Raw genomic sequence first — 27,886 nt, forward strand, 5'->3', positions numbered from 1 at the left:
ATGGACTGGTACTTCTGCCTGGAATGCCTTGACTCCCATCTTCTCTGGGAAAACTCCTCCCCCTTAAGTATTTTGAGATTCTTTTCAGCAGTCACCTGAATCCTCCCTGATACCCTAGTCTGGATAGGCTGGCTTGCCTTCACGCTTCCATAGCTCTAGTCATACTGATTTATAATTGTCTGTATATGTCATGGTTCTGCTGTGAGTGACCTGAGTCCAGAGAGTGCACTTTCTCTTTCAGTTCCTTTTCTGAATTTTTAGTATCTAACATGGTGTCTGGCACATAGAACATGCTCAATAAATTTTTACTGAATGGCTCATTAAATTCAGGGACAATTAAGACATTGACCCTACCATCAAAGAGATTATATGATTTCCTTCTCTTTTTATTCGGTGTACTGAGCACATAGGAAGCATCCAACAAATATTCTTTAAGAACAAACACATCAGCACACATTTATTTATAAGACTGTGTCACGGTAGAAACCAGAGAACAACATGCCAAAGAAATAAGAGAGGGGACAAATAGATTTTAATGGTGGGAGATTCATAGGATACACAGGTTGTTTGGGGACATTTTAAAAAAGATTTTATTTATTTATTCATGAGAGAACAGAAAGAGAGGCCGGGGGCAGCCCCAGTGGCACAGCAGTTTAGCACTGCCTGCAGCCCGGGATGTGATCCTGGAGACCCGGGATCGAGTCCTGCGTCGGGCTCCCTTTGTGAAGCCTGCTTCTCCCTCTGCCTGTATCTCTGCCTCTGTGTGTGTGTGTGTGTGTGTGTGTCTATGAATAAATAAAAATAAAAAATAAAAAATAAACTTTATTAAGAAAAAGGAGAGAAAGAGGCAGGGGCATAGGCAGAGGGAGAAGCAGACTCCCTGTGGGGAACCTGATGCGGGACTCGATCCTAGAACCCCAGGATCACAACCTGAGCCAAAGACAGATGCTCAACCACTCAGCCACCCGGGTGCCCCATTTTTTTAATCAAAAAGAGTATTTTAATAAATCACATGAGCAAGGGTTGTACTTGTTCAACAGAATATTAAATTGATACAACCATGTTAACACATCTTCATACATAATTATCTCTTATACCAAGTCACTATAACCATGTGAGCAAAGTAGTAGACAGCCAATCAAAATACAAAAGCTGTAAAACCACAGATGCCTGAACATTAACGTGAATTCACTTTATAATTAGCTCACGGTAAGTATATTTAGCATAGCACATAGTGTGCTTTCCTAGACTGCATTAAGTATTAGGCAGTGGTTAAAACCAAAGGATGTAGACGTAGACAGCTTGGGTTTGAACCCTGTCCTCTCCCGATGAACGGTGTGACATGAGGCAAGTTTCTTAGCCTCTCTGTGCCTCAGTTTCCATATCTATAAAACGGGGATTGATAATAGATACGTATCTTACCAAGTTTTAGCACATAGATGAGTTAATATATGTTAAGTGTTTAGGATCATGAAAGGAAATGAAGACCACCTAGATGCCAACAGGCTGTTTATTTAGAGCTTGCTATGACAAGAGGGTCAGCTGCCATCACTCGGTAGAGATTCAAAGACAGGGGAGTAGGGAAGCTTTATAAAGAAAAAACAAAGAGAAGACTTCAGGTTTGTTCTGATTGGAGGTTGTTGGCAGGCAGAGTAACTAGAGGGGGGCATCCGAAGTGACTGGTTAAGGGAGAGTACTGGAATACTGGGGCGAGGGGCACACAAAATTAGGGACTCAGCCTCAGATAGGCAGCTTGGAGTCCGGCACCCACAGAAACTGGGAGAGAGGGGTGGTCTCTCTCTGGTTGCTTACGTTGCAAAGAGATGGCTCCTGGGTCTTTGGGAAAGGTGGGTCCTGGGTATTGAGACAAAGGACCTATCTAGTATTCAAAGGGATTTAAATGCTCTTCAAAGAGAAACCAAAGGGTTTACGATTACATTTTCTAAAGTGTCCACTCTTACAGAAAGGAGATGGAAATCTCTTCCTTTATTTGCCACCAGAAAAGTTAAGCCTCTTGTTTTTAATCTGGTTTTGTCCTTACACATCCTAAAGGGAAAATGAGAATTTACTTCATCCCCAACTACCTGGCAACCCCCGAATCCCTGGTTTGGCCTGCAGCAGCAGGGGTATAACCCAGCTGACCCTCGTCCATCCTCCTTCTCCTGCCCAAAGGAAGCAGTAACTGCACCAGGGAAGCCAAACCAGTAGCCTTCTCTGGGCTGGCAGCGAGAGGATGAGTTGGATGAGCCAGGAGTAAAGTAGTGTAACGTGAAACCTCAGTCAGGGTCCACCACCTCCCAGTCCTGCCATCTCCAAGTCTCAGTTTCCATGTCTGTATAAGGAATGGGTTGGACTGGGTGCCCCCAAGGTGCCTTTCCAGCACGGACACCCTCTGCTTCCGAGCTCCCACACCGTCCTTCCTGAAGCCAGTAGTCAAGAGGTCACCATCCTGTTCCAGGCACCAGCTGGCCAGCAGGGATTTGCTTACAGCCACTGCTATGTGCCAGGCTTCTATTTAAAGCTGCTTATCTGTACACCCAGGCAGTGCAGTTTAGACATCTGGATCACAGAGCTCCTAGTGTGGAATGTGGCTGGGCTTACAGTCAGTGGAAAATAGCTCCAGGTGAGATTTGCAAAGAACGGGTACCCTCGGGGACAAAGGGAATGTGTATTAAGCAGGTGCTTCATGGGACACATTGCACTTTGCATTTTATATGTATTACCCTATGAAAAGCAACCCTTTAAAGATCACTGCTTTAGAAGATGAAGAACCAGAGGTTTCCTTCACAGGTGAATCCCATAAATTGACTGTTATATAGTCCAGCTAAGTCTCCAGAACATCAGCAACTAAAATTAAAAGGGAAGTTTCTTTTTAACATTTTTTAAATTAAAAAAAAATTTTATTGGAGTTCAATTTGCCAACACTTAGCATAACACCCAGTGCACATCCCGCAAAGTGCCCCCTTCAGTGCCCATCACCAGGTCACCCCAACCCCCCACCCACCTCCCTTTCCACTACCCCTTGTTCATTTCCCAGAGTTAGGTGTCTCTCATGTTTTGTCACCCTCACTGATATTTTCACTCATTTTCTCTCCTTTCCCTTTATTCCTTTCACTAATTTTTATAATCCCCAAATGAATGAGACCATATAATGTTTGTCCTTCTCCGATTGACTTATTTCACTCAGCATAATACCCTCCAGTTCCATCCACGTTGAAGCAAATGGTGGGTATTTGTCGTTTCTAATGGCTGAGTAATATTCCATTGTATACATAAACCACAGCTTCTTTATCCATTCATCTTTCGATGGACACCGAAGCTCCTTCCACAGTTTGGCTATTGTGGACATTGCCGCTATAAACATCGGGGTGCAGGTGTCCCGGCGTTTCGCTGCATCTGTATCTTTGGGGTAAATCCCCAAAAGTGCAATTGCTGGGTCATAGGGCAGGTCTATTTTTAACTCTTTGAGGAACCTCCACACACTTTTCCAGAGTGGCTGCACCAGTTCCCATTCCCACCAACAGTGCAAGAGGGTTCCCCTTTCTCCATATCCTCTGCAACATTTATTGTTTCCTGCCTTGTTAATTTTCCCCATTCTCACTGGTGTGAGGTGATATCTCATTGTGGTTTTGATTTGTATTTCCCTGATGGCCAGTGATGCGGAGCATTTTCTCATGTGCTTGTTGGCCATGTCTATGTCTTCCTCTGTGAAATTTCTGTTCATGTCTTTTGCCCATTTCATGATTGGATTGTTTGTTTCTTTGGTGTTGAGTTTATTTTTTTTTTTGAGAAGAAAGTGATTTTATTTTATTTATTTATTTTTTTTAATTTATTTTTTTTATTGATGTTCAATTTACTAACATACAGAATAACCCCCAGTGCCCGTCACCCATTCACTCCCACCCCCCACCCTCCTCCCCTTCTACCACCCCTAGTTCGTTTCCCAGAGTTAGCAGTCTTTACGTTCTGTCTCCCTTTCTGATATTTTTATGCTGAGTGAAGTAAGTCAGTCGGAGAAGGACAAACATTATATGTTCTCATTCATTTGGGGAATATAAATAATAGTCAAAGGGAATATAAGAGAAGGGAGAAGAAATGTGTGGTGTTGAGTTTAATAAGTTCTTTATAGATCTTGGAAACTAGCCCTTTATCTGATAGATCATTTGCAAATATCTTCTCCCATTCTGTAGGTTGTCTTTTAGTTTTGTTGACTGTTTCTTTTGCCGTGCAGAAGCTTCTTATCTTGATGAAGTTCCAATAATTCATTTTTGCTTTTGTTTCTCTTGCCTTCGTGGATGTATCTTGCAAGAAATTACTGTGGCCAAGTTCAGAAAGGGTGTTGCCTGTGTTCTCCTCTAGGATTTTGAAGGAATCTTGTCTGACATTTAGATCTTTCATCCATTTTGAGTTTATCTTTGTGTATGGTGAAAGAGAATAGTCTAGTTTCATTCTTCTGCATGCGGATGTCCAATTTTCCCAGCACATTTATTGAAGAGACTGTCTTTTTTCCAGTGGATAGTCTTTCCTGCTTTGTCGAATATTAGTTGACCATAAAATTGAAGGTCCACTTCTGGATTCTCTATTCTGTTCCATTGATCTATGTGTCTGTTTTGCGTCAGTACCACACGGTCTTGATGACCACAGCTTTGTAGTACAACCTGAAATCTGGCATTATGATGCCCCCAGCTATGCTTTTCTTTTTCAATATTCCCCTGGCTATTCGGGGTCTTTTCTGATTCCACACAAATCCTAAGATGATTTGTTCCATCTCTCTGAAGAAAGCCCATTGTATTTTGATAAGGATTGCATTAATTGTGTAAATTGCCCTGGGTAACATTGACATTTTCTCAATATTAATTAAAAGGGAGGTTTCTGTGCTTCCAGTTTAATGTGAAAAACAGTCATCAGTAGCTACTGTGGCTACACACTCATACACCAGGCAGTAAAGTTTTAACAGTGAATAAGACAAATTTCTGGCATGAAGAAGTTCACAGCTTAGCTGAGGACATAGATGGTCTAAATAGTAAGTACGTGGCAAATTCAGATTCTCTAGGAGCAGAGTGGGTAAGTATTTTCACGTGAAGATTATTTAAAGAAAGTGTAGGTAATATACATTTACAGGAAATTAAAAAGACACAAGATTATAGAAGGAAAGAAATAGCACCCACATGCGTACCACCCAAAGCAAACCATTGCTAATGTTTTGGTTATGCCCAATTTGCATAAATTTTGGTTAATTTTGCATAGTAGTGATCATTCCATATTAAACATAGTGCTTCTGTGTGTGGGGGGGTGTTCTAAAGAGCATTTCCCTGTGTTATGTTATCAATGTTATTATCAATCTTTGTATTCTCAAAACAGAAATGCCAGTTTAATCATCGTTTTGTTCCTTAAACATTTATTCACTTAAAAAAGTTAAGATGGAAAAGTTGAAAGAATAGGACAATGGTCAACCATTTTCCACCGTCTAGATTCAACACTTGTTAATATTTTGCTATACTGATTTTGTCTATATATGTGAGTATATGGTCTCACCTCCCCCTGCACACATACTCATTGGCTGAACTGTTTAAGAGTAAACTGTACACAGTCTAAATACTATACCTTGCTAAAAAATAAAAAAGTAATTTTGAGTAAATTTGAGGATCTAATTGGCTTTATTAAACAATTCATGAATAGGGTAGCATCCCATCTAGCAAGTAAAGGGGAACTCCCCCAAGGTAAACAAAAGGAAAGCTTTTAAAGGCAAAAAGAGGGCATAAAGAAAAGAATTTATTAGCAAGGAATGCATTATTTGGGCAAGGTGCTCTCCTAAGAGGAATGAAAGGGTGCCTATATGTAAATTTCCAGGTTGAAATTCCATGTTCGCTGCCTAAAGGTTAAATTAGGGTAGTAGGTATTAAATCTTGGTTTGTTGACATGAGGCCTTAACCTGAGTAACTCCATCATGAGCCTGTGGTCTTCTTTTTAACAATTTCTGAATACTTTAGCACGCATCTCCTAAGAATATGGACACTCTTGTACATAACAACAGAGCCATCATCACATATAAGAATTTAATAATGATTACCTAATCTGATATCCCTACCATATTCATTTCTCATCTATAAGAACGGTACCCTATTACCCTCATATAAAAATATTTTTTTAATTTATTTTTTATTGGTGTTCAATTTACTAACACACAGAATAACCCCCAGTGCCCGTCACCCATTCACTCCCACCCCCCGCCCTCCTCCCCTTCTACCACCCCTAGTTCGTTTCCCAGAGTTAGCAGTCTTTACGTTCTGTCTCCCTTTCTGATATTGCCCACACATTTCTTCTCCCTTCCCTTATATTCCCTTTCACTATTATTTATACTCCCCAAATGAATGAGAACATATAATGTCTGTCCTTCTCCGACTGACTTACTTCACTCAGCATAATACCCTCCAGTTCCATCCACGTTGAAGCAAATGGTGGGTATTTGTCATTTCTAATGGCTGAGTAATATTCCATTGTATACATAAACCACATCTTCTTTATCCATTCATCTTTCGTTGGACACCGAGGCTCCTTCCACAGTTTGGCTATCGTGGCCATTGCTGCTATAAACATCGGGGTGCAGGTGTCCCGGCATTTCACTGCATCTGTATCTTTGGGGTAAATCCCCAGCAGTGCAATTGCTGGGTCGTAGGGCAGGTCTATTTTTAACTCTTTGAGGAACCTCCACACACTTTTCCAGTGTGACTGCACCAGTTCACATTCCCACCAACAGTGTATGAGGGTTCCCTTTTCTCCGCATCCTCTCCAACATTTGTGGTTTCCTGCCTTGTTAATTTGCCCCATTCTCACTGGTGTGAGGTGGTATCTCATTGTGGTTTTGATTTGTATTTCCCTGATGGCAAGTGATGCAGAGCATTTTCTCATATGCATGTTGGCCATGTCTATGTCTTCCTCTGTGAGATTTCTCTTCATGTCTTTTGCCCATTTCATGATTGGATGGTTTGTTTCTTTGGTGTTGAGTTTAATAAGTTCTTTATAGATCTTGGAAACTAGCCCTTTATCTGATATGTCATTTGCAAATATCTTCTCCCATTCTGTAGGTTGTCTTTTAGTTTTGTTGACTGTATCCTTTGCTGTGCAAAAGCTTCTTATCTTGATGAAGTCCCAATAGTTCATTTTTGCTTTTGTTTCTTTTGCCTTCGTGGATGTATCTTGCAAGAAGTTACTGTGGCCGAGTTCAAAAAGGGTGTTGCCTGTGTTCTTCTCTAGGATTTTGATGGAATCTTGTCTCACATTTAGATCTTTCATCCATTTTGAGTTTATCTTTGTGTATGGTGAAAGAGAGTGGTCTAGTTTCATTCCTCTGCATGTGGATGTCCAATTTTCCCAGCACCATTTATTGAAGAGACTGTCTTTCTTCCAATAGATAGTCTTTCCTCCTTTATCGAATATTAGTTGACCATAAAGTTCAGGGTCCACTTCTGGATTCTCTATTCTGTTCCACTGATCTATGTGTCTGTTTTTGTGCCAGTACCACACTGTCTTGATGACCACAGCTTTGTAGTACAACCTGAAATCTGGCATTGTGATGCCCCCAGATATGGTTTTCTTTTTTAAAATTCCCCTGGCTATTCGGGGTCTTTTCTGATTCCACACAAATCTTAAAATAATTTGTTCTAACTCTCTGAAGAAAGTCCATGGTATTTTGATAGGGATTGCATTAAACGTGTATATTGCCCTGGGTAACATTGACATTTTCACAATATTAATTCTGCCAATCCATGAGCATGGAATATTTTTCCATCTCTTTGTGTCTTCCTCAATTTCTTTCAGAAGTGTTCTATAGTTTTGAGGGTATAGATCCTTTACATCTTTGGTTAGGTTTATTCCTAGGTATCTTATGCTTTTGAGTGCAATTGTAAATGGGATTGACTCCTTAATTTCTCTTTCTTCAGTCTCATTGTTAGTGTATAGAAATGCCACTGATTTCTGGGCATTGATTTTGTATCCTGCCACGCTACCGAATTGCTGTAGGGATAGAGGGAACATTCCTCGACATCTTAAAAGCCATCTATGAAAAGCCCACAGCAAATATCATTCTCAATGGGGAAGCACTTGGGAGCCTTTCCCCTAAGATCAGGAACAAGACAGGGATGTCCACTCTCACCACTGCTATTCAACATAGTACTGGAAGTCCTAGCCTCAGCAATCAGACAACAAAAAGACATTAAAGGCATTCAAATTGGCAAAGAAGAAGTCAAACTCTCCCTCTTCGCCGATGACATGATACTCTACATAGAAAACCCAAAAGTCTCCACCCCAAGATTGCTAGAACTAATACAGCAATTCGGTAGCATGGCAGGATACAAAAATGTATTTTATAGCTGTTTCTTTTTTTCAAAACAAGATTCCGTCATATAGTTCATGAGTTACCTTTGGTTATTTTGTCTCTTTGGTCTATTTTGTTTTAGAATGGTCTTCCACCATTTTTCCCCCTATGATAATACCTATCTGATGAAACTAGCCTGAATTGTCCAGTTGTTTTCTCATGATGTAGCTTATCTATTCTCTGGACCCTGTATTTCTTGTGAACTAGAAGTTAGGTATAACAACATTATCAGGATCAGTTAAGCAGTTTTGGTAAGAATACTTAAGACCTGATCCTGTTTCTTTCATATTGAATTATGGCAGGAGGCACATGCCCTCAGACAGCCTCACTAGGGTGATGCTGTATTTACTCACTTGATCATGTCGGTGACCATGAGGTCTCTTCATTGTAGAGGCACATTTTCCTCTTTGTAATTAACAAGTAACCAGTGGGTGACACTTTGGCACTCTGGGAAATTCCTATCCTGCGACCACTTTTTACCTAATGGTGATCATTAATTATTTCATTGGTGTTGCAAAATGATTTTTCTAATCATTTCTTCCTTCTTTACCTATTCCTCTGTCCTTCTTTCCTGCCATCCATCTATCTCTATCCATTTATCTGCCTGTCATCTAGCTAGCAAGCTATCCATCCATCCATTCATCTATCTATATATCCCCATCATCTATGTCTATCATTCTTTCTCCATCTATTAATAAGAATTTATCGGTTAAAAAGAGCTTCCTCTCAACAAATGGAAATAAATTATGGTCACCATCTCCTCAAAAAAAAAAAAAAAGACAAGATAAATGTCTAATTCTCTCTATCAATTACTGCACTGTAGAATCAAGAATTGGTATGAGAGATACCTCCAATGGTGGTAAATGAGATTTTTTTTCTCTTGCATTTTTTCCACAGTATCACTATGGACTTATGGATTTAAAAAATATTTTTTCTAGCTCTGTTCACTGAAAGGACCTAGAAGTAAAAATCACCAAGTAGCAAGAAGACTCCTAGCATCTGGATCCTTATATCTAAATACCGATCTCTCCTGAAAGAACCAAGTGTCTTTGGCTGACTCCAGGTCTAGGACAGATAGAACCCAAGATAAACCTGGGACCTATCATTGTGACAAATAAGACAATTTGAACATCTGACAGAATGACTGATTTGCATATTAAGCTTTCTATGAATTTTGAATTATTTCCTTAATTTATCTGCTCAGAAATGGCATGTCTAGGTCATGCCTAGGTCTAGAGTATAAAAGGTAATACACATACACTTACATGGACATTATGTGTATGCATGCATAATATGTGCGCATATACCTATGTGTGTCCCTCCTCCTAAAAGACTTTGCCAGGGATCCCTGGGTGGCGCAGCGGTTTAGCGCCTGCCTTTGGCCCAGGGCGCGATCCTGGAGACCCGGCATCGAATCCCACTTCGGGCTCCCGGTGCATGGAGCCTGCTTCTCCCTCTGCCTGTGTCTCTGCCTCTCTCTCTCTCTCTCTCTCTCTCTCTCTGTGACTATCATAAATAAATTAAAAAAAAATTTTTAAAGACTTTGCCAGCACATATCCCTACCATTGATGTATGAGAATACCTTATACCAGTGAGAGTTGTGTTTTAATAAGCAATAATTATCTCTGAAGGAGGCATATCTGACCTAAAGGACCTATACCCCTCCCCAGAACATCCACTCTCTGAGCATAGTGATGTTCGAAGCCCATTAATAACACACTTAGTGGGGATCCCTGGGTGGCGCAGCAGTTTGGCGCCTGCCTTTGGCCCAGGGCGTGATCCTGGAGACCCGGGATCGAATCCCACATCGGGCTCCCGGTGCATGGAGCCTGCTTCTCTCTCTGCCTCTCTCTCTCTCTCTGTGTGTGTGTGACTATCATAAAAAAAAAAATAAAAAAAAAAATAACACACTTAGTGCAACAAATCTAGTTCTTTCAGGACCTTCCCTGGTCATTTTCTTCCATCCACAGATGTCATCAGGTTAATAGATAGTCTCTCAAACTGTCCGGGTTTTTTTCTTCTAGCTCTGATTTAATATTACATTTGGAGGATACTCTGGTCCTAACTTTTAGTACCTCACCTTGGTGCTTGGTTGAATATCAATAATTAAAATAAAGCTAGAAACCCTCTGTGTGGAGAGAGATGGAGAGAGGAGTGGTATTTATCAGAATATGTCAGTAAACATTTCCTTGCTGCTGCCTGAGTGCTATCAGAAAAACTGCTTTGCAACCACTCAAGCAAGGCAGTGAGGTAGGGGCAAGGCTCTTCATGGTAATAATCAATGACTCCTGTGCCTAGGGTGGAATTAATTTCATATTCTCTGCTTCCCTTTACTTTGTTTTTTTTTTTTTTTTTCCTGTGGGAAGTGGGTTTTCCCTGGGTATTTTCTATATGGGCAGATTTTTCCTATCAAATTATGTGTTTCCATCCATGAAATAGTGTGGAAGGTAGCAACTATAAACTCTTAAGACTTTACTATTTACCAGGCACCAGGCTGAGCACTGTATATATGTTATTTTATTTATTTGTCAAAGCAAATCTGTGGGGTGCATGCTATTAACATCTCCAGGACAGAAAGACTGAGGTAACTCACCCAAGGCCACACAGTTAGTAAGAAGTAAAGCCCAGTTTCAAATGCAGATCTTTCTGCACCAAATCCTATTCACCTGACTCTTACCCTATGCTATGCTACATGATAGCAATCCATAAGCTACCCTTGGATGAAAGCCAAAAACATATTATACTGCCAGGGCCATGGCAAGGATTTTGGAGCTTCTCTTGAACATTTCAAAAAAGGTGCATTTCCTCACTGTTAAATGTATAGCTTGCTTCTTTTCTTCCACAAAGAAGGGCACCCTGAGTACAGTGAATAGCAGACGATGTGGTTTGGTGTCATAGTATCTCAATACAAATCCTGGTTTTGTAATACAAGTTGGCTAACATCATCAAGCCTTGTTTTCCTCAGCTATAAAATGGGAATAAAAGTATTGTCCATTTTGCTGGTTGTCAGAAGGTTTAAATGGAATGATGTATGTGTGAAGCACATGCAAGTTGTACAGAACTGTGGCTGAGCTTATTGTCAAGGAGTGGACAACAAAGAAGCAGCTGTGATCCTCTTACTCTGGTCCTAACTTTTGTCCTCTAACATTCTCGAGCTCAGCAATTGGTTAGCAGCCCTTCAGATGGCTTTTTTAAATACAAAGGATTTGGATGAGACTGCTAGCTTATAAATATACTACTCAGTAGAGATTAGGTTATCTCTGGAAGACCTCTGGGAATAAGCCCTTTTTGCATATTGGAAGCCCCTCTGCCATGAGTTGTAGGCTGCCTCTTGGGTTTCTTCCATCCCTCAAGCTTTGCAGGATCTCCTGCCTTTCATGAAACCTAGAAGTTATAGCCATAAGTTGCCTTAAAGCACATCTGACCATTTAACAGGTATGGAATCTGAAGCGCAAGAAGACAAATGCCTTCAAGTGTTAATTATGATGACAATAAGCCAATCATCTCATGTTAGAGTTAGGAAGGTCCTTGCAAATCTTCTAATCTGACTATCTGGCAAATGCATGAATGAGTTGGGAGGCAGCCCGCTATCATGGAAAGAGCATGAGCTTTGGCATCATACAGACCTCAGTTCAAGTTCCAGTTGGATGGCTTACTCCCTGTGTGACCCTGGGGAAGTTATTTAACTTCCCCTCCTTCATTTTTCCATCAAAAAGAGGTGACCTAACTTGCTTGTCGCTATAATTTATTGATAGGTCAATTGAAGGAATGTAGGCAAAGCAGGCATTCAATAAATATTGCAGTTACAGTTAGAGTTATAGTACTGTGACTCCACTGTTGGTAGAGGTGGAGTGGAGTGGACAACAGCTTTATATTCCTTCTTTCCTGATTTCCAAATATTTACTGAGTACTTATATATGTAAGTCATTACCCATAGGGCCAAGATTTGTCAATAGGAATAAGAGAATATATATGTATATATATATATATATATATATACATATATATATAAACATTTCTTTAAAAATATGTGTGTAGGGGATCCCTGGGTGGCTCAGCGGTTTGGCGCCTGCCTTTGGCCCAGGGTGCGATCCTGGAGTCCCGGGATCGAGTCCCGCGTCGGGCTCCTGGCATGGAGCCTGCTTCTCCCTCCTCCTGTGTTTCTGCCTCTCTCTCTCTCTCTGTGTCTATCATAAATAAATAAATAAATCTTAAAAAAATAACAAATAAAAATATGTGTGTATATTTGTGTATGGATAAAATAGAAATAAGAGACTATATATATATATTTTTTAAAAGAATGTTTCTAGACCATAGGACATGTAATGCATTCTTAATTGGGCCAGAATTGTAGTCTAAAGAATGGATGGGACTCCCTAGATTTGAACTCATGACTTCACTGCATTGTAGTAATAAGCCCACTGTATTTCTTTACTAATTCAGACAACCATGCCACTGCGTCTACTCTCTGGCTTCAACCACACCCCAGATACACTGCTCTTTTTCACTTTCTCCCATAATTACATTTTCATGGTTGCCAGCAACCATCCTCTTGTTAAGAAGTCCTAGCTTTTGGGGCATGAATGGATAAGTTAACACAGGCCCATTGGTTCATCAGAACCTTTCATCTTTTCACCAGGATAGGAAATCAGATTATACCCCATCCACATGTAATTTTAAAAGACAAGCTTTAATGACAATCATCAGTCTAAAATACTTCCGTGATGCTCTAGTCCTCCACCGGTTCTATCCCTCTCCTATTACCTTGAATCTCAATCCATAAAACCAAAGAAGCAGAGAGAGGGCCTTCTTCACCAAGAACTGGAGCTCCAGGAGATCAAGGATCCCATTTTTCTTAATCATTAAGTCCCCAGGATCTAGAATAGTACCCAGCATACAGGGGTCTCCAAAAGTAGTGAATGAGTGAATGAACAAGAAACAGCAACCCTTACCTTTTGCAGTGGTCCTGTCTCCCCCTTTGAAACCCCAAGGCTTACATCAGTGCTAATAACTGGCACAGCACTCTGAAGAAGCACATGACACCATTTTCAAACCAGAGGGGCTGCTGCTTATTGAAGGAGAAGGAAAGAGGAAGTGCAAGAATAGAAGAATAATTTTGAAGCAATTTGTGGAGACAACAGAAACAAAGAAGGGTGACAGAAAAGCCATTTGGCAAATGTAGGGCCCCACCTACCAATTTCCTCTGGAGAATCACTGGCAGAGAAAAAAGACTGTAGCAGATTCAAAAGGGTTCTATCACTCAGGTAATTAGTACCTTTTCTAATTGCTATTGAGTTTCTATATAATCAGGTTTTGATTGAACGAGTACAGACAAAATAGCACAGGCAACCAAGGACATGTGTGTCTACATATGAGACCTCTTCCTTCATAAAACTCAACAGCAACATCATTTCAGAGCTTTTACAATTGGTCATAAAAAATGGCTTCTCCCAGAACCAAAAAGGTAACAGTTTTTCTCAAAATAAAGCAGCAGGATAGCCAAAATACTCCCTGGCATTCCCCCACACTGTACACTTCTAGAAGGTTAGCATTGCTCCCAGCAGGTCTTCATGACTTAGAAACGGAAACTTTTGTCTTTGTACAGGGCAAGGTTGAAGCCGAGTTCCACTTAGTGACAGCAGAAGAAGCGGAGAAAAATCCTGTTGGAAAAGCCCGGAAAGAGCCAGAGCCCCTGGCCAAGCCCAAGTGAGTGGGGTTGTGGGTAAAAGCATGGGAAAGGCCCTTTGTAGTCGCCGTAGCAGAGGACAGGTTATTTGTCTAGAGGGCCCCTCTGGGAGAACTGAGTCACAAGGAGGCAGCTAGCAGGTACATTCCAATCCAGGTAGCTTTTTGTTGCTAGAATTGAGAAATATTCTCAAAACAATATAGACTGTTTGGAAAATGGAGGGAGGGATCCCTGGGTGGCGCAGCGGTTTGGCGCCTGCCTTAGGCCAAGGGCGCGATCCTGGAGGCCCAGGATCGAATCCCACATCAGGCTCCCGGTGCATGGAGCCTGCTTCTCCCTCTGCCTGTGTCTCTGCCTCTCTCTCTCTCTGTGACTATCATAAATAAATAAAAATTAAAAAAAAGAAAGAAAATGGAGGGAGTACTTTTCTGCAACTGCCACATGAGCATTTCTAGAATAATTTTGTATATTTTCTCTACTTTTTTTTATGTGAATATGAATTCCACGGGAATTTTTCCTACTTGTTTTTGTATCATGCATACAGGATTGTCTTAATGTTTCATTTATCCTGTGCTGCCAAGTTTTGCTTTGTTGCCACAGTGGTCATAATTAGGATTTTTTTAATACCTGTGGAATATTCCATAGACTTGGTGCCCAGAATTGACTTGCTCACCACACTAGAACTGGATATTTAATTTACCTCTACCTTTTTCCATTATTGCAATATGATGAAAATATTTCTCTTTTCTAAGTTATTTATTTATTTATTTATTTATTTATTTATTTATTTAAGATTTTATTTATTTATTCATGAAAGACAAAGAGAGAGAGAGAGAGAGAGACATAGGCAGAGGGAGAAGCAGGCTCCATGCAGAGAGCTCGATGTGGGACTCCATCCCGGGTCTCCAGGATCACTCCCTGAGCCAAAGGCAGACACTTAACCTCTGAGCCACCCAGGTGTCCCTAGAAGTTATTACTTTAAAATAAATTCCCAGAAGTAGAATTACTAGAAGAAAGGGTTGCCCAAATCAGCTTAATCTATGGTTATATAAAAATTAAAAAGTAAATATATGTGGATATGAAGTATGTATACAAAATACTCCTTCAAATTGTGTTGGTCTTATCCTTCCTGAGATCCCAAATGTCTCAAGATGAGTGGTCCCTTCTCTACCTACTTTTCATCTAGTGTTAGAAACATAATGGAGGGACACCTGGGTGGCTCAGTGGTTAAGTGTCTGCCTTCAGCACAGACTATGATCCCGGTGTCCTAGAATCCAGTCCCACATCGGGCTCCCCACAGGGGGCCTGCTTCTCCCTCTGCCTTTGTCTCTGCCTCTCTCTCTGTGTCTCTCATGAATAAATAAATAAAGAACCTTAAAAAAAAAAAAAAAGGAACATAATGGATACTGACTTATTCATTATTTCAAAATTACTCGTTAAGCTCCTACAATGTGAACCTACTTAAAAAACAACTACAACACTTTGAAGAACACTGAAGAACTTGTAAGATACAAGTTCTATCTTCTAAGAGCTTCCAATCTGTTTAGGGAAAACACAGACTCATAAAACAGTTAACAGAATATGGAAGACCAGCATGTTAGGTTCAAAAGGGAGCTAACGTCAAGTGATAGATGAGATAGGAACTTGGAAGGAGGGGGATCTTTATGGGCAAGGTGGTCAAGAACGAATTCATGGAAGGAGTGAGGCTTGAGGTGGTCAGGGTTGGACTAACATAGAGCAGTCAGACTCTTGCCCTCCTCCAGACCAAGCTTTAAAATGGTGTAGGAGTCATCACCCAAAATGTTGGATCGCTTCTGCTTCAAGGCAACATGGACTTCTCCCATTCCCAGGCATCCCCTTGTGGGCCTCTAGAAAGAGGGAATAGAAATATTTCCTGAGGTCTGAAGAATCCCATAGGTTGGAATCATGGTCCCTTTCCTGATTTTCTCTCGCTTCCCTTGTAGCCGCCCAGATACCTCCTTCTCCTGGTTCGTGAGCCCCTTCAAGTGCCTGTACCACCTTATCTGGAAGAATTACAAAAAATACATCATCATTGGTTTCATTCTGATCATCCTCATCATCTTCCTGGTCCTCTTCATCTATACCTTGCCCGGAGCCATCAGCCGAAAGATCGTCGTGGGCTCCTAAAGAATCATGGAGGACCCAGGCCCCCTGTTCCACTTATTCTCTCTTCTTCCTCATCTCTAAATATTTAAGAGCATGTGCTGTGTGCAGGCACTGTGCTGGGTCCTAAGGAGATGAGCCCAAAAGGTTGAAGAACCAGCCCCTCTAAGGACAGAGCAATCCTTCTTGGAGGAAATGGGAAAGGAGCCTCACCAACCTGCCCCAAACCCTGCCACCACCTTTCAAACTCAAAAGCCTTAAGCCATGTTTTCACCCATGGACAGCATGAAATGATGACTCCTTTGCCTCAGAGTAATCAATGGTGACCTCAAATTGACTTAGGTGAATGTTTTCTTTATGTAATCGGTTTTATTCTGAGAGGTCTAATTCTTGGTCTGAGATTTATTGGAAGCACTTTCTTTTAAATAAAATTTGTACAGCAAATAAACTGAAAACATTTTAGCAAATTGCTAGACATTCAACCTGCCCCATATATCTTAACCTTGTTTAAGCCTTACAGTTTAGAGAACACACTCACTTATTCAGGCTGTGAAACTGGTTTGAAGGAAATTTTTATCACCTAAAATACATCTTTTTGTTGGTTTTCCATTAAAGTCACCACTTATAGAGCATGTTCAATAATAGTAATGAGTTCTGGAGAAATCCATTTGGATTTATGCTCATTAATATAATTCCCAAGTGGGAATTTTATAAATATGAAATATAATTTGTGTATGTGTGTATTAGGGGGGACCCCCATGATACCAGTAGGAACTCTCTTTACCCAGATATGTAAGCCCCACTAAATATGGTGTTCCCATAGATCATGCTATGAATGACCACCATCCTTAGCACAATTCAGCACTTAGCCTTACCACCGTATGTAGTAGGTACTATCATAACTCTTAAGCACAAATTAATGTAAAAAGCAGTCCCAGAAATAATAACCTATGTACTTGTCAGATGGGGTCAAGTTTTTTTTTTTTTTTTTTTTTTTTTTTTTTTTTTTTTTTTTTGTGAAAACCTTTGATCTCAAAGTACACTATCTAGATCCTCCTCCCCATCTAAAGCAGAGAGTGGAAGTGAGGGCTGGTGTTCTCAGTCAAAATAAGAAAACAAAAGAATTAGAGTGTGTGGTCTCATACACAAATAAATATGGCAACCATTTGTTCTTTCAAACATGAGGGGTCATTGGGCAGTATTGAGGATACTGGGTTGGGGTTCCCTTCTCAACACCAGAAGCACCTGGGCAACGGCTTTCTTTAGATCATCTTGCACATATATAACTCCTCTAAAATGAAGGATATTTACTTTCACATGGAAAGTCATTCTAGAATGTTCCTCGCTGATCAAAATAAGATTGAAGCATGTTCTGTGTGATTTTAGACTCAGTGTTGTTCATTGAATTCTGGTCCTAGGTACTCACTGCCTCGTAACTATAATGCCCTATTTTCCTGAAGTGATGAAAAATAGAGCATTTTTTGGCATTGGCCACGTTCCTAGCAGGATTAGTTACATAAACTGTGCTTATTCTTGCTGTAGAATAACACAGGCACCAGTAATGGTGGAGTCAAAATCACTTGATGGCATGAAATGTATACATTGAGTTCACTGTAAGTAAAAAAATACATGCTAGAAAACTGTATGTACAGCATGATATAAAAAGAAAATATGTATACATGCATAGGTAAAGCCTGGGGGGATATGCCAAAATGTTAATAGTGATTATCTCCAGATAGCAGTATCTTTTTTTTTCTTGTTTTTCCTAAAACTTCTAAAATAAATATGTTATTTTTAATGTAAGAATTTAATAAACATAGATTTAAATGTGTTCATTTAAAAATTTTTATCGAGTGTCTCTTATGTATTGGGCAGTGGGGATGCAGCAGAGATAAGACAAACCTAGCCCCTTCTCCATGGATTTTACATGCTCCTCAAGGTATGGTTTTTACGTTTATTTATGGGGCATCCAAGAAGGGCACTGAGTAAGAAATGTGTTTCATGCATGAGGTTTAAGAAAAAGGACAACATACATCTGTGGTGTCATTTAAGAGGAGATGAACACCATTATTTTAGGATAGAATTAGAAATAAGGTATTATACTTTCTGCTGGATTCTGAATAGTAAAATGATAAATTTTGACAAAATAATGCATTTTGTTCAAATCCACACACACACAAAAAAGCTAAAAATTGAAAATCCTTCAAAGTTAAATAGAATTCATCGACTTTGCTTTGGTTCCAAAAGATGTCCGAATGCTGAAAAGCCTTTAGCAGAAGTATTTGAAACACTTTCAGATCAGATGGCATCATACGAAATGTGTGAGAAGAAGTGGCAAGCAAGGATAATTTTGGAATCAGCTATGTCTGGTGTTCTATACATAGGTTATCACTTATGGTCCGTCCTGCATGTAAAAAAATAAATAAAATAATGTTCTGGGCCTAATTTTGCAGTCTTGTCCCTAAAGATAATACAGATTAAAAACTTTTTTAAATTAAAAAGCAAAAACCCATTTCCCAAGAAGTTGCTGTGAGTCCCTACTCATGTTCTTGAAAAATATTAAATTTGTTCATTGACAGGTTAGAGTTTTTCTTCCAGCTTAAATCTGTTTCAGAGCAGTTTTATTGTTATTATTATTATTTTACAATATTTGAATCCTTTCCTCCAAACTAAGCAAAAAAAGTCAATACCAGCAACACCACCATCACCAAATGAACAACCCAGAGGATGATATCCAATTCCATGTCTCCAGTAGTTAAAACATTTGGTAACTTCCTTGCTCTTTCCCTTAAAACACATAACTGGAAATTAAGGGATTGACTTCACAGCTGGGGTCATTGGTATTTATTCATCCAAAGGATAATTATTGAGCTCCAAAGGATATCCAAAGGATAATTATTGATAATTATGAGGAATTATCCTCATTCCTGGTGCTGTGATCAACACTGGCTACACAAAAGTACACAATCATATAAAGTAAATCCCTGCTGTAGTAGAGCGTAGAGTTTCATGAAGAGAAGACATTGATCAAATAATCACATACATAGATAATTACTGACTGAGGAAAGTGTTGGGAATAGAAAGAGCATCTCATGGAGGGCCCACACTCAGTTTGGCAGTCAGGGGGACTTCCTGGGGAAGGAATGGCTGGAGGGAGAAGAAGGATAAGGAAAATGGAAAAGAAGAGCAGTCCTGACAGAGAAGATAGCACATGCAAAGGCCCCGAGGTGTCAGAGAGTGAGGCACAGGAAGGAGTCTGAAAGAGGGTGGGTCTTATAGTAAGAGACAGAGGGTGCAGTGGTGGGGCTGTAAAGTCATGTAAGGTCACATCCTTAAGAGTCTGGGTCTTTGTTTTAAAAGCAATGGGTGGCAAAGGATTTTTAAGCAGTGGAGAGACGTGATTGGATTTTTTTTTTCATATGAAGTGCAAATTGGAGGTACTCTAGTCCTTCCTACAAGACAGGATAGCTGTTTTCACTCAGTAATGAACTCAGAGGAGGGAAGTGGAGGGATCAAAGATTAGCTCTTTAAAGCTCTAGGGTGGTCTACTAGGGAATTTGAAGTCTAGTATTGACTCAGCTTCATACAAGCTGTGTGACCTGAGGCAGATAACTTCACATCCTTTTCTGTCATGATGGCATTTGTATATACAGTGATGAAAAGGCCATGGCATATTCTGGTGCAAAATTAACATGTTGGTGGATCTGTTCTGTAGAGAGCTTGAAGGGATGGGTTGACCTCAGAGCCAGATTGTGAGGGACTTTGAATGCCGTGCTAAGAAGCTGAACTTTATGTAGCACAAAGTGGGGTCCTCAAGGAGGGTTTGGGCAGAGAAGTCTCAAGAACAGGTCTGCATATTAGAGAAGTTATTCCGTATATGGTGCATTGGATGGATTCATGAGGATGAGATCCAGGGGTGAGGGGGATGTCTTAGGAAGCAGTGGCCAAAACCCTGGAGGAAGGCAAGAACCCGTGCCAGAGATAAGTCCAAGGAGTTGGAGAGGAAAAGCCAAATTATCTAGTATGTTGGTGAGAATCTGTCTACCACCCAGGTGCCTGCCAGAGAGGACAAGGAATTTTGAATACTAGATGCACCATTTCTATCTGGGCAGTTCACTCTGAGTCCTAATTTCTCACCTAATACAAAGGAATCACCACTATTTGACAAGAACCATGAAGTTTGCAGGAAAGGTATGTGAAGACTGTCTCACATGTGCCTGGCATGAAGCCAGTTCTCAAAAGGATTGCCCCTAGGGGAACAGGCATCATTTCTATGGGTAGAATCAACAGAATGTGGAGTCTAATTGGATATGGGAAGTGAGGGAAGAGGATCAGACCTATGCTTTAGGAATGTTCTTGCACATAGGCTAAGACACTTCTCAGCCAGGAATACTCCTGAGTGTCTTTGTTTCCTATTGCTGCTGTAACCAATTATAACAAACTCCATGGATTGAATGTATCAGACAGTTCTATCAGTCAGAAGTTCAGAACGGATCACTGAACAAAAAAATCAGAGCTGCCTTCCCTCCTGGAGGCTTTGTGGGGGCGGGGGGGGGGGGGTCCATCTTTCTCCTCGCCTCCTCCCGCTTCTAGAGGCTGTCTGCACTCCTTGGCTCGTGGCTCCTTCTTCCACCTTCAATGTTACATCTCTGTTACATCAGTCTTTCTCCTGTAGTCACAGGCCCCTCTGACTATAGCTGGGCAGGTTCTTGCTTTTGTTTTGTTTGGGTTTTTTTTAGATTTTATTTATTTATTCATGAGAGACACAGAAAGAGAGAGGCAGAGGCACAGGCAGAGGGAGAAGCAGGCTCCCTACAGGGAGCCGGATATGGGACCCGATCCCAGCACTCCAGGATCACGTCCTGAGCGAAAGGCACATGTGCTCAACCACTGCACCATCCAGGCGGCCCAAGGTTCTAGCTTTGAAAGATGCATGAGATTACACTGGACTCACCCAGGCAATCCAGGAAAATCTCCCCCCATCTCAAGGTCCTTAACCACATCTGCAAAGACCCTTTCGCCTTGTAAAGTAACATATTCCCAGGCTCTGGGGATGAGGACGTGAACTTTGTTTTGGGAGTGGGAGGCCTTATTTTGGCTACCACATGAGCATCAGCCAGGCATTGTGATTCGGCCCAATTTGGAAGCCATTTCAGCAGAGCTTTGAAAGCTGGGATGATTACTAATTATGGTACATGAAAGAAGGAGGCTCCGCAGACACTATTCTCTCTGGAACAAGATGTTTCCATTTGTTGTTTAGCCTCTCAAGTGACAAGTGTCTCAGGGAAAAGGAAGGACTGTGCTCCATCCTTCCCTGACTCATTAAAATCCTCTCAAGCATGGTGGATGGATGAAGGGCATTCAGAGCTGGTAGGGGAAAGACTCCCAGTTCCTCCTCCACGATTGCCCTAGGAGTTTCTAGACCGGCCTCTGAAGTTCAGCTTTCCTTGAAGGCAGCACTAGCTCCTCCCAAATTGAGAGATAACACGTGTCTCTGCTCTTCCTCATTTATGAAGGGCCATTTGAGAAAAAAGCATCCTATTTTTCTCTGAATCTCACCAGGAGAAAGAAAATGGGCTTTGGAGGCTGAGATAGTGGCATAGAAGCCAGAGCACAGACATTAGCTGTGTGACCTTGGCCGAGTTGCTCAACAACTCTGAATCTCCTATGTATAAGATGAAGATGATGTCCATCTTGTAGGATTGTGGGAGTTTGGGCGTGCAGAGTGGTGGCTGGTGGGCCTCTAATGGGGATGAAACGAGCAGAACATTTTTTTAAGTCCAGTATTTTCTTCTATATCATAGTATCCAAATGAATCATCACTTACTACATGAGTAACAAACACCGAATGTTCCCTGAGTGCTCTTACAGATTACAAAGTAATACATCTGCTTACCCACTCACTCTCCCAAAGGTCCCATTGGGCAGACAAGAAAACAGCTCCAGGGGCTTCGGAGATGACCAAGCTCCTTTGTAGGAGGTCTAAACTCCAAAGCCTCCCCACCTCCCTCCTGTCCCTGTGCACTGTGCTCTCCTAGAGAGGCTGCCTAATGATTGACTCAAGGCGAGTGAGACTGACCCTAGTCAGAAAATTTTTTGATGATTTTTTTAAGGTTCAAACATGCCCCGGGGGTTCAGCCACAACCCCTGAAATATTTCTAGTGTATTTTGCATAACATCATGGATGCAGGTTGGAGTCTCTTTTTCTGCTTACTTAAAGCACTGAGTTTGATGGTGAGAGAATATAAAGGCAGCTCTCCTTCATGCTACCCCAGATCTTTCCCATGTTCTTGTCTCATCTTGCTGCTTCTTGTGGTGAGAATCCCCACACCCCCAATGCAGAAAACGATGCAGACATTTAACTGAGCTCTTTCTAAGTCAGGCATAGAACTTATTTGGAGGTTAGGGATGTGAAGAAACAAGCAGGGTAGAAACTGCTAGCTGCATACCAAATATCCATTTTCTGCTTCCTTTTTGGTAACCGAAGGCCAGCTGTATGAGGGCAGCAATGTGCTAAGCTCAAGCAGCATGTCATGCCTTGCTCTTAGCAGTAGCCTCGGCTATGTGAGCATAGCTCAGTGGGAAGGGCATACAGGAAATCTCACTAAAGGGAGTTGACTCAGCTGACAAACCCATTGTGCCTTTTCTTCCTCCTTCATCCCACCTGAACTGTAGATGTGATGGCTGGGGCTCCACCAGTTATCTAGGATCTTGAGGCAACCTTGACAGTGGAAGCTGCCATAGGTAGTAGGGCAGAAAGATAGAAGGGGTACAGATCCCTGCTGATTGTGGAGTCACCAAACCATTCCCACAGGGACTATCTCTAGACTTTTCTACATGAAAGCAAAACTAACCTCTATCTTTCTAAAGCCACAGTTATTTGGGGGTGGTAGTTGTTGCTTTCACCGTTCTATGCCGCTGAACCGAATCCTGATCGAGACAGAGATGCTTTTCTGGACCTTACAGAATTGGCAATGTTTTTTTTTTTTTTTTTCCAGTCCCTTATCTGAATCTCTCCACCTCTGGCCAGTGAAGGACCAGGCATCACAAGTCCCTTTGTGAGGATGTATCTTCCTTCAGGTTGGACCTGAAACCCAGGGAGAATTTCATGCCTTGACAAGGCCTCTGCATTTGAGAACCAAATCAAGCAGTGAGCATCTCCAGATGCAAGTTCTCTATTTTCCTTCCCGAGGTCTCTTAAATCTCTCTTTTAAAAAACTTTTTCTTATTTTTAATATCAGTGAAACACACATAACCTAAAATTTACCATTTTAACCATTTTTAAGTGGACAGTTTTGTGGCATTAAGTACATTCACCTTGTTCTACAATAATCACCATCCTCTATCTTCAGAACATTTTTCATCTTGCAAAACTAAAACTCTGTCCCCTTTACCGGATAACTTCCCATGCCCTTCTGCTACCTCCAGCAACCACCATTCTACTTTCTATGAATCTGACAACTCTAAGTACCTCATATGGGTGGAATCATACAGTATGTGCCTTTTGTTTCACTTAGAGTAATGTCTGCAAGGCTCATCCATGTTGTAGCATGTGCCAGGATTCCCTTCCTCTATGAGGCCGAATAACACCCCATTGGATGTGTGCACCACTTTTTGTTTATCCATTCATGGACACTCAGGTTGATTTCACCTGTTGGCTATTGCGAACAATCGCTGCTATAAATGAGTATACAAATATCTCTTCGAGACCTCTTTGAGACCCTACTTTCAATTTTTTTTTTGAAGAGATAGACACAGTGATGGAATTGTTGGATCATATAGTAATGCAATGTTTAATTTTTTTGAGGAATTACCATACCACTTTCCATAAGGACTGCACCATTTTATCTTCCCACCAGCTGTGGGCAAAGGCTCTACTTTCTCCATATCCTCAGCAGTACTTGTTACTTTTCTGTTTCTTTTTTTCTTCCTAAAAGCCAACCTAGTGGGTGTGAAGTGGTATCTCACAGTTTTGATTTGCATTTCCTTAATGATTAGTGATGTTGAGTATCTTTTTGATGCAGGGAGGCCAGTGTGAGGACCCAGAGTGGGGTCCTGCGGGACCGCCAACAGGGTCCGTGGCTTTGCGTGAGGTAGAAAGCAAACACAAGCCAGAGAAAGTGAAAGCAGAGTTTATAGAGTAGCATGCATAACAGCAAATAGTAGACAGAATGTCTGGGAGACTCAGAAAGGAAAAGAGAACAAGTCTCGTCATTGCTTGGGTTTAGGAGTTTATGTTGGAAAGGGGTCCAGGGAACGTGTTCTTTCCGGAAGCCAGGATAGGGCCCAATCAAAGAGGAGAGATGGGTGAGTAATAGGTGTTATTTTATAAATCACTGAAGTAGTGGGTATTGATGCCAGTGTCAACCGAGGTTTGTTCAAAGCTAAATGTCCCAGAACATGTTTGGGATCCGGTTCTTAGACGTTATCAGGTATTCGGGGATCTAGGAGAAACTCAAAGAATGATTAACTCTCTTGCCTCCCCCTTAGATTTTACTCTGATGTAAAATACAGGACATGAGTAAATGAGGGCTAGCAGAGAAACAGCAGAGATGGAATCTTTCTAAACTGGAGTCCCTCTGGCTTTTCTACCTCATTTCACGTGCTTATTGGTCCTTCGTGTATTTTCTTTGGAGAAATGCCTGTTCACATTCTGTGCTCGTTTTTAAGCTGGGTTGTTTGGTTTTTGTTGTTGTTGGGTTTTAGACATCCTCTATACATTCTCGGTATGAATCCTTTATCCGATAGTGACTTGCAATAGTTTCTCTCATTCTGTGGCTTGCCTTTTCACTCTGTTGATGGGATCCTTTGCTAAACAATTTTTAACATTTGATGAAGTCTAACTTGCCTTGCTTTTCTTTTGTTGCCCATGCCTTTGGTGTCATATCCAAGAAATCACAATCATATCCAGTGCCGTGAAGATTTCCACTGAATTTTCTCCTGGGAGTTTTATAGTTGCAGCTCTTATATTTAGGGCTCTGCTACATGTGCAGTTAACTTTTGTATATGGTGTTAGGTAAGGGATTACCATCATTCTTTTGCATGTGGATATCCAGTTTCCCAGCACCATGTGTAGTAATTCTTTCTACATGTGGCTATGATTATTCCCAATTCACAGATCAGAAATTGAGGTGTCATAGAAATTCTATCTGGCTTTAAAACCATCTTCTCTTTCTGTTCCCAGTACAGCCAGGAGTCTGCTGGCTGGCCTTTTCGAAATGCTGTGCTTTACATGACAAAAGCTGTGGCACAGCTTTTTCCCTTTATCCTATTCCCTGATTCCTTCTTGGAATATAGATGTGATGCTTGGAGGTACTGGCACTCATCTCTAGACATAAGGACTGAAGCCAAGGCCAATGCAATGATAGTGCATCAAGAAGCCTTAGTGCCTCACTGCTCCCCTTCAGACTTCCTGCTACACGGGAGAAAACAACCCCCAACCTGTTAGGTTTTCTGTTGCTTGGCAATCAGTAGCAATCCTAACTAGTAGAGATTGGCAAGGTACATGTCTCCAAAACTACAGGGGAAAACACACCCATCTGATTCAAAATGGTGGAGGAAGGGCAGGGCAAGAGGCAGGGACAGGTCAGATTCAGGTGCAGAGTCAGCACAGAAGTCCACAAAAACATAGACTGTGGTGGCCCACGTTCATGAACAACCCCTCTCCCCGTCCCCACCACCAGTACCACTCACATATAAGCAGAGGCCAGGGCCGGGGCAGGAATAAGAGAGAAACTAAAACTTCATGAAAACTCAGGAATTCAGTGACTTGGTCATTTGGCGAATTGGCTTTTAGTAAATTAGCTTTCAGAAAATGGATTTTCATCAAAGTGACTTACAACCTGTGTTTTCAGCTAGAACCACTGTCATTCCCAGGGCTGCCATGCCTTTCACGATAGCCAGAGCTGAGAGGCACAGTGCCCTCCCCCACTGACTGATGCTCAGGAAGGGTCTGGCTGAGGGCTGCTCTGTCCCAGAGCCCTCCGGGCGTCCCAGCCCTGCAGCAACTTTACCTCCCCAGGGTGGGGCACAGTGCAACCCATGTGGGTTTTGCTCATACCCAGCCTCTCCTCGGAGGACTGGAGTTTTGATGCTGGCCAAGCTCAGGGTGCCTGTTCCTCCTCATCCAGTATTAATTCTCTCCCAGAAGGCTCCGCTCCAAAGTCCTCTTAGGAAGAACCCTGTGTAGGTATGAGCCACAATTTTCCAGACAGGCCTCATATGACTGACGCCTAGCTGAGGCTCGAGCTGAGTTCCCAGGTTTCCAGGGCTTGTCTTGCATGTGACAGGAGGTCAGTAGACACTTGTCCAATAAATGATTATAATAATTATTGCCCTCTATGGAGAGCCTACTCTGTGCCTTGGCACTGAGCCAGATTCTTCATTTATATATACCTCAGTTCCCTGAAACTACAGGGAGCCCTCCTTCTAGAAAAAGCAGGAATAAGGGGAATAAAACTGACCTTCAAGAACTATACTATGAGATCATCCTCTGGAGGAAACGGGCCAGTGTGAGAAGCAGGTCAGCTTCAGCTAAAGCTTAGAAATAGGGGGGGAATCCCTGGGATGAAACAAAATAATGTCAATCTTTACCCAAGGCATGGTGTAACGTGGTCATAGTCACCTATTGCTGTTTTTATCCACTCAGGATCACTTGCTTTAGGGGACTATGTCTTTCCCACTTTCAGTCCAGGTGTTCTTAGGTGGGTATAACTACCTCCCTTCCTCAGATATGTATCCCAGATTCAGCCCGTAAGTGTTCAAGCCCAAGGGTGCAGAGATTCAGTGAGTCATTCAGGGTTGCTCATGGAACCCATGCCAAGTGAAGAAGAGTCTTTCCTAGGAATATCACAGCCCCTCACTATATTTGTGTAACAGGGAGGAAAATTTATTGGTAAGTGCCTGCCTGAGGATAAAATCAGCCCTAGAAGAAAGCATCTCAGAGAAGAGAGAGAAAGAGGGAGAAAAAAAAGCAAGCTGGATCCAGCCATGCCTGAAGCACACACCTAACTCTGAGCTTCCTAGTTATTTTAGCCAATATATTTTATATTAAGCTAGTTTGAACTGGATATGAGGACCCAGAGAATTCTTTAGGGAGAAGACATGTTCATGGACTTCACAGACTCTGATCCCACTAGCACAGTCACTTCTGTGCTTAACAGCTATCACACAGAATCTCTGATTTCCTGGTTCTCCAACCTCAGATCTATCCATCTCCCAGTTTCCTCAACTAGATAAATCCATGTACACATTTGCTAAAATCCTGAGAGCTGTCACTGATTATACTCTTTCCCATATCCACCTAGTTCCATTTATCAGTGATTGTCAATATGGGATAGACACCAAAATGCTCCACACCCTTCTACTCTTCTCTGATTCTTCTACCACCATCATGGCTGGCCTGACTACTGTAAAACCCTCTCAACTGGTGTCCATGTGGCAGCTCTGCACCCTCTGGCCCTGCAGCCTGGGAGACCTTCCCCTGGCCCCTCATACCCCTGCTCATCTGCTTGGGCTTCCCGGCTTCCTTCCTGTTCCTTGACCTTGCCCAGGGTCCCGCAGCCTTTGCCCTTGCAGCTCTGTCTTCCTAGAATATTTGTCTCCTGGCTTCCCCCATGCTTGGTTCATTCTCATTTCTCTGGTCTCAGCTCCTCAGTCATGTCTCTCCTCAGAGGGACTCTTTGGCTTACTTGCTTTGGGCT

The 27,886-nt window shown here is 41.7% G+C and overlaps 1 protein-coding gene across 1 annotated transcript in view; it reads left to right on the forward strand.

The window, feature by feature from the left end:
• Nucleotides 1–18,015, forward strand: part of FER1L6 (fer-1 like family member 6) — a 155,533-nt gene extending 137,518 nt beyond the window's left edge. The window contains 2 exon segments of the mRNA XM_038555452.1: nucleotides 13,980–14,080; nucleotides 16,025–18,015. Coding sequence (XP_038411380.1) covers nucleotides 13,980–14,080; nucleotides 16,025–16,208 — 285 coding nt within the window. The 3' untranslated portion in view covers nucleotides 16,209–18,015.
• The last annotated feature ends 9,871 nt before the right edge of the window (nucleotides 18,016–27,886 follow it).

This window comes from Canis lupus, chromosome 13 (genome assembly GCF_011100685.1).
Source record: "Canis lupus familiaris isolate Mischka breed German Shepherd chromosome 13, alternate assembly UU_Cfam_GSD_1.0, whole genome shotgun sequence".
Taxonomy (NCBI): domain Eukaryota; kingdom Metazoa; phylum Chordata; class Mammalia; order Carnivora; family Canidae; genus Canis; species Canis lupus.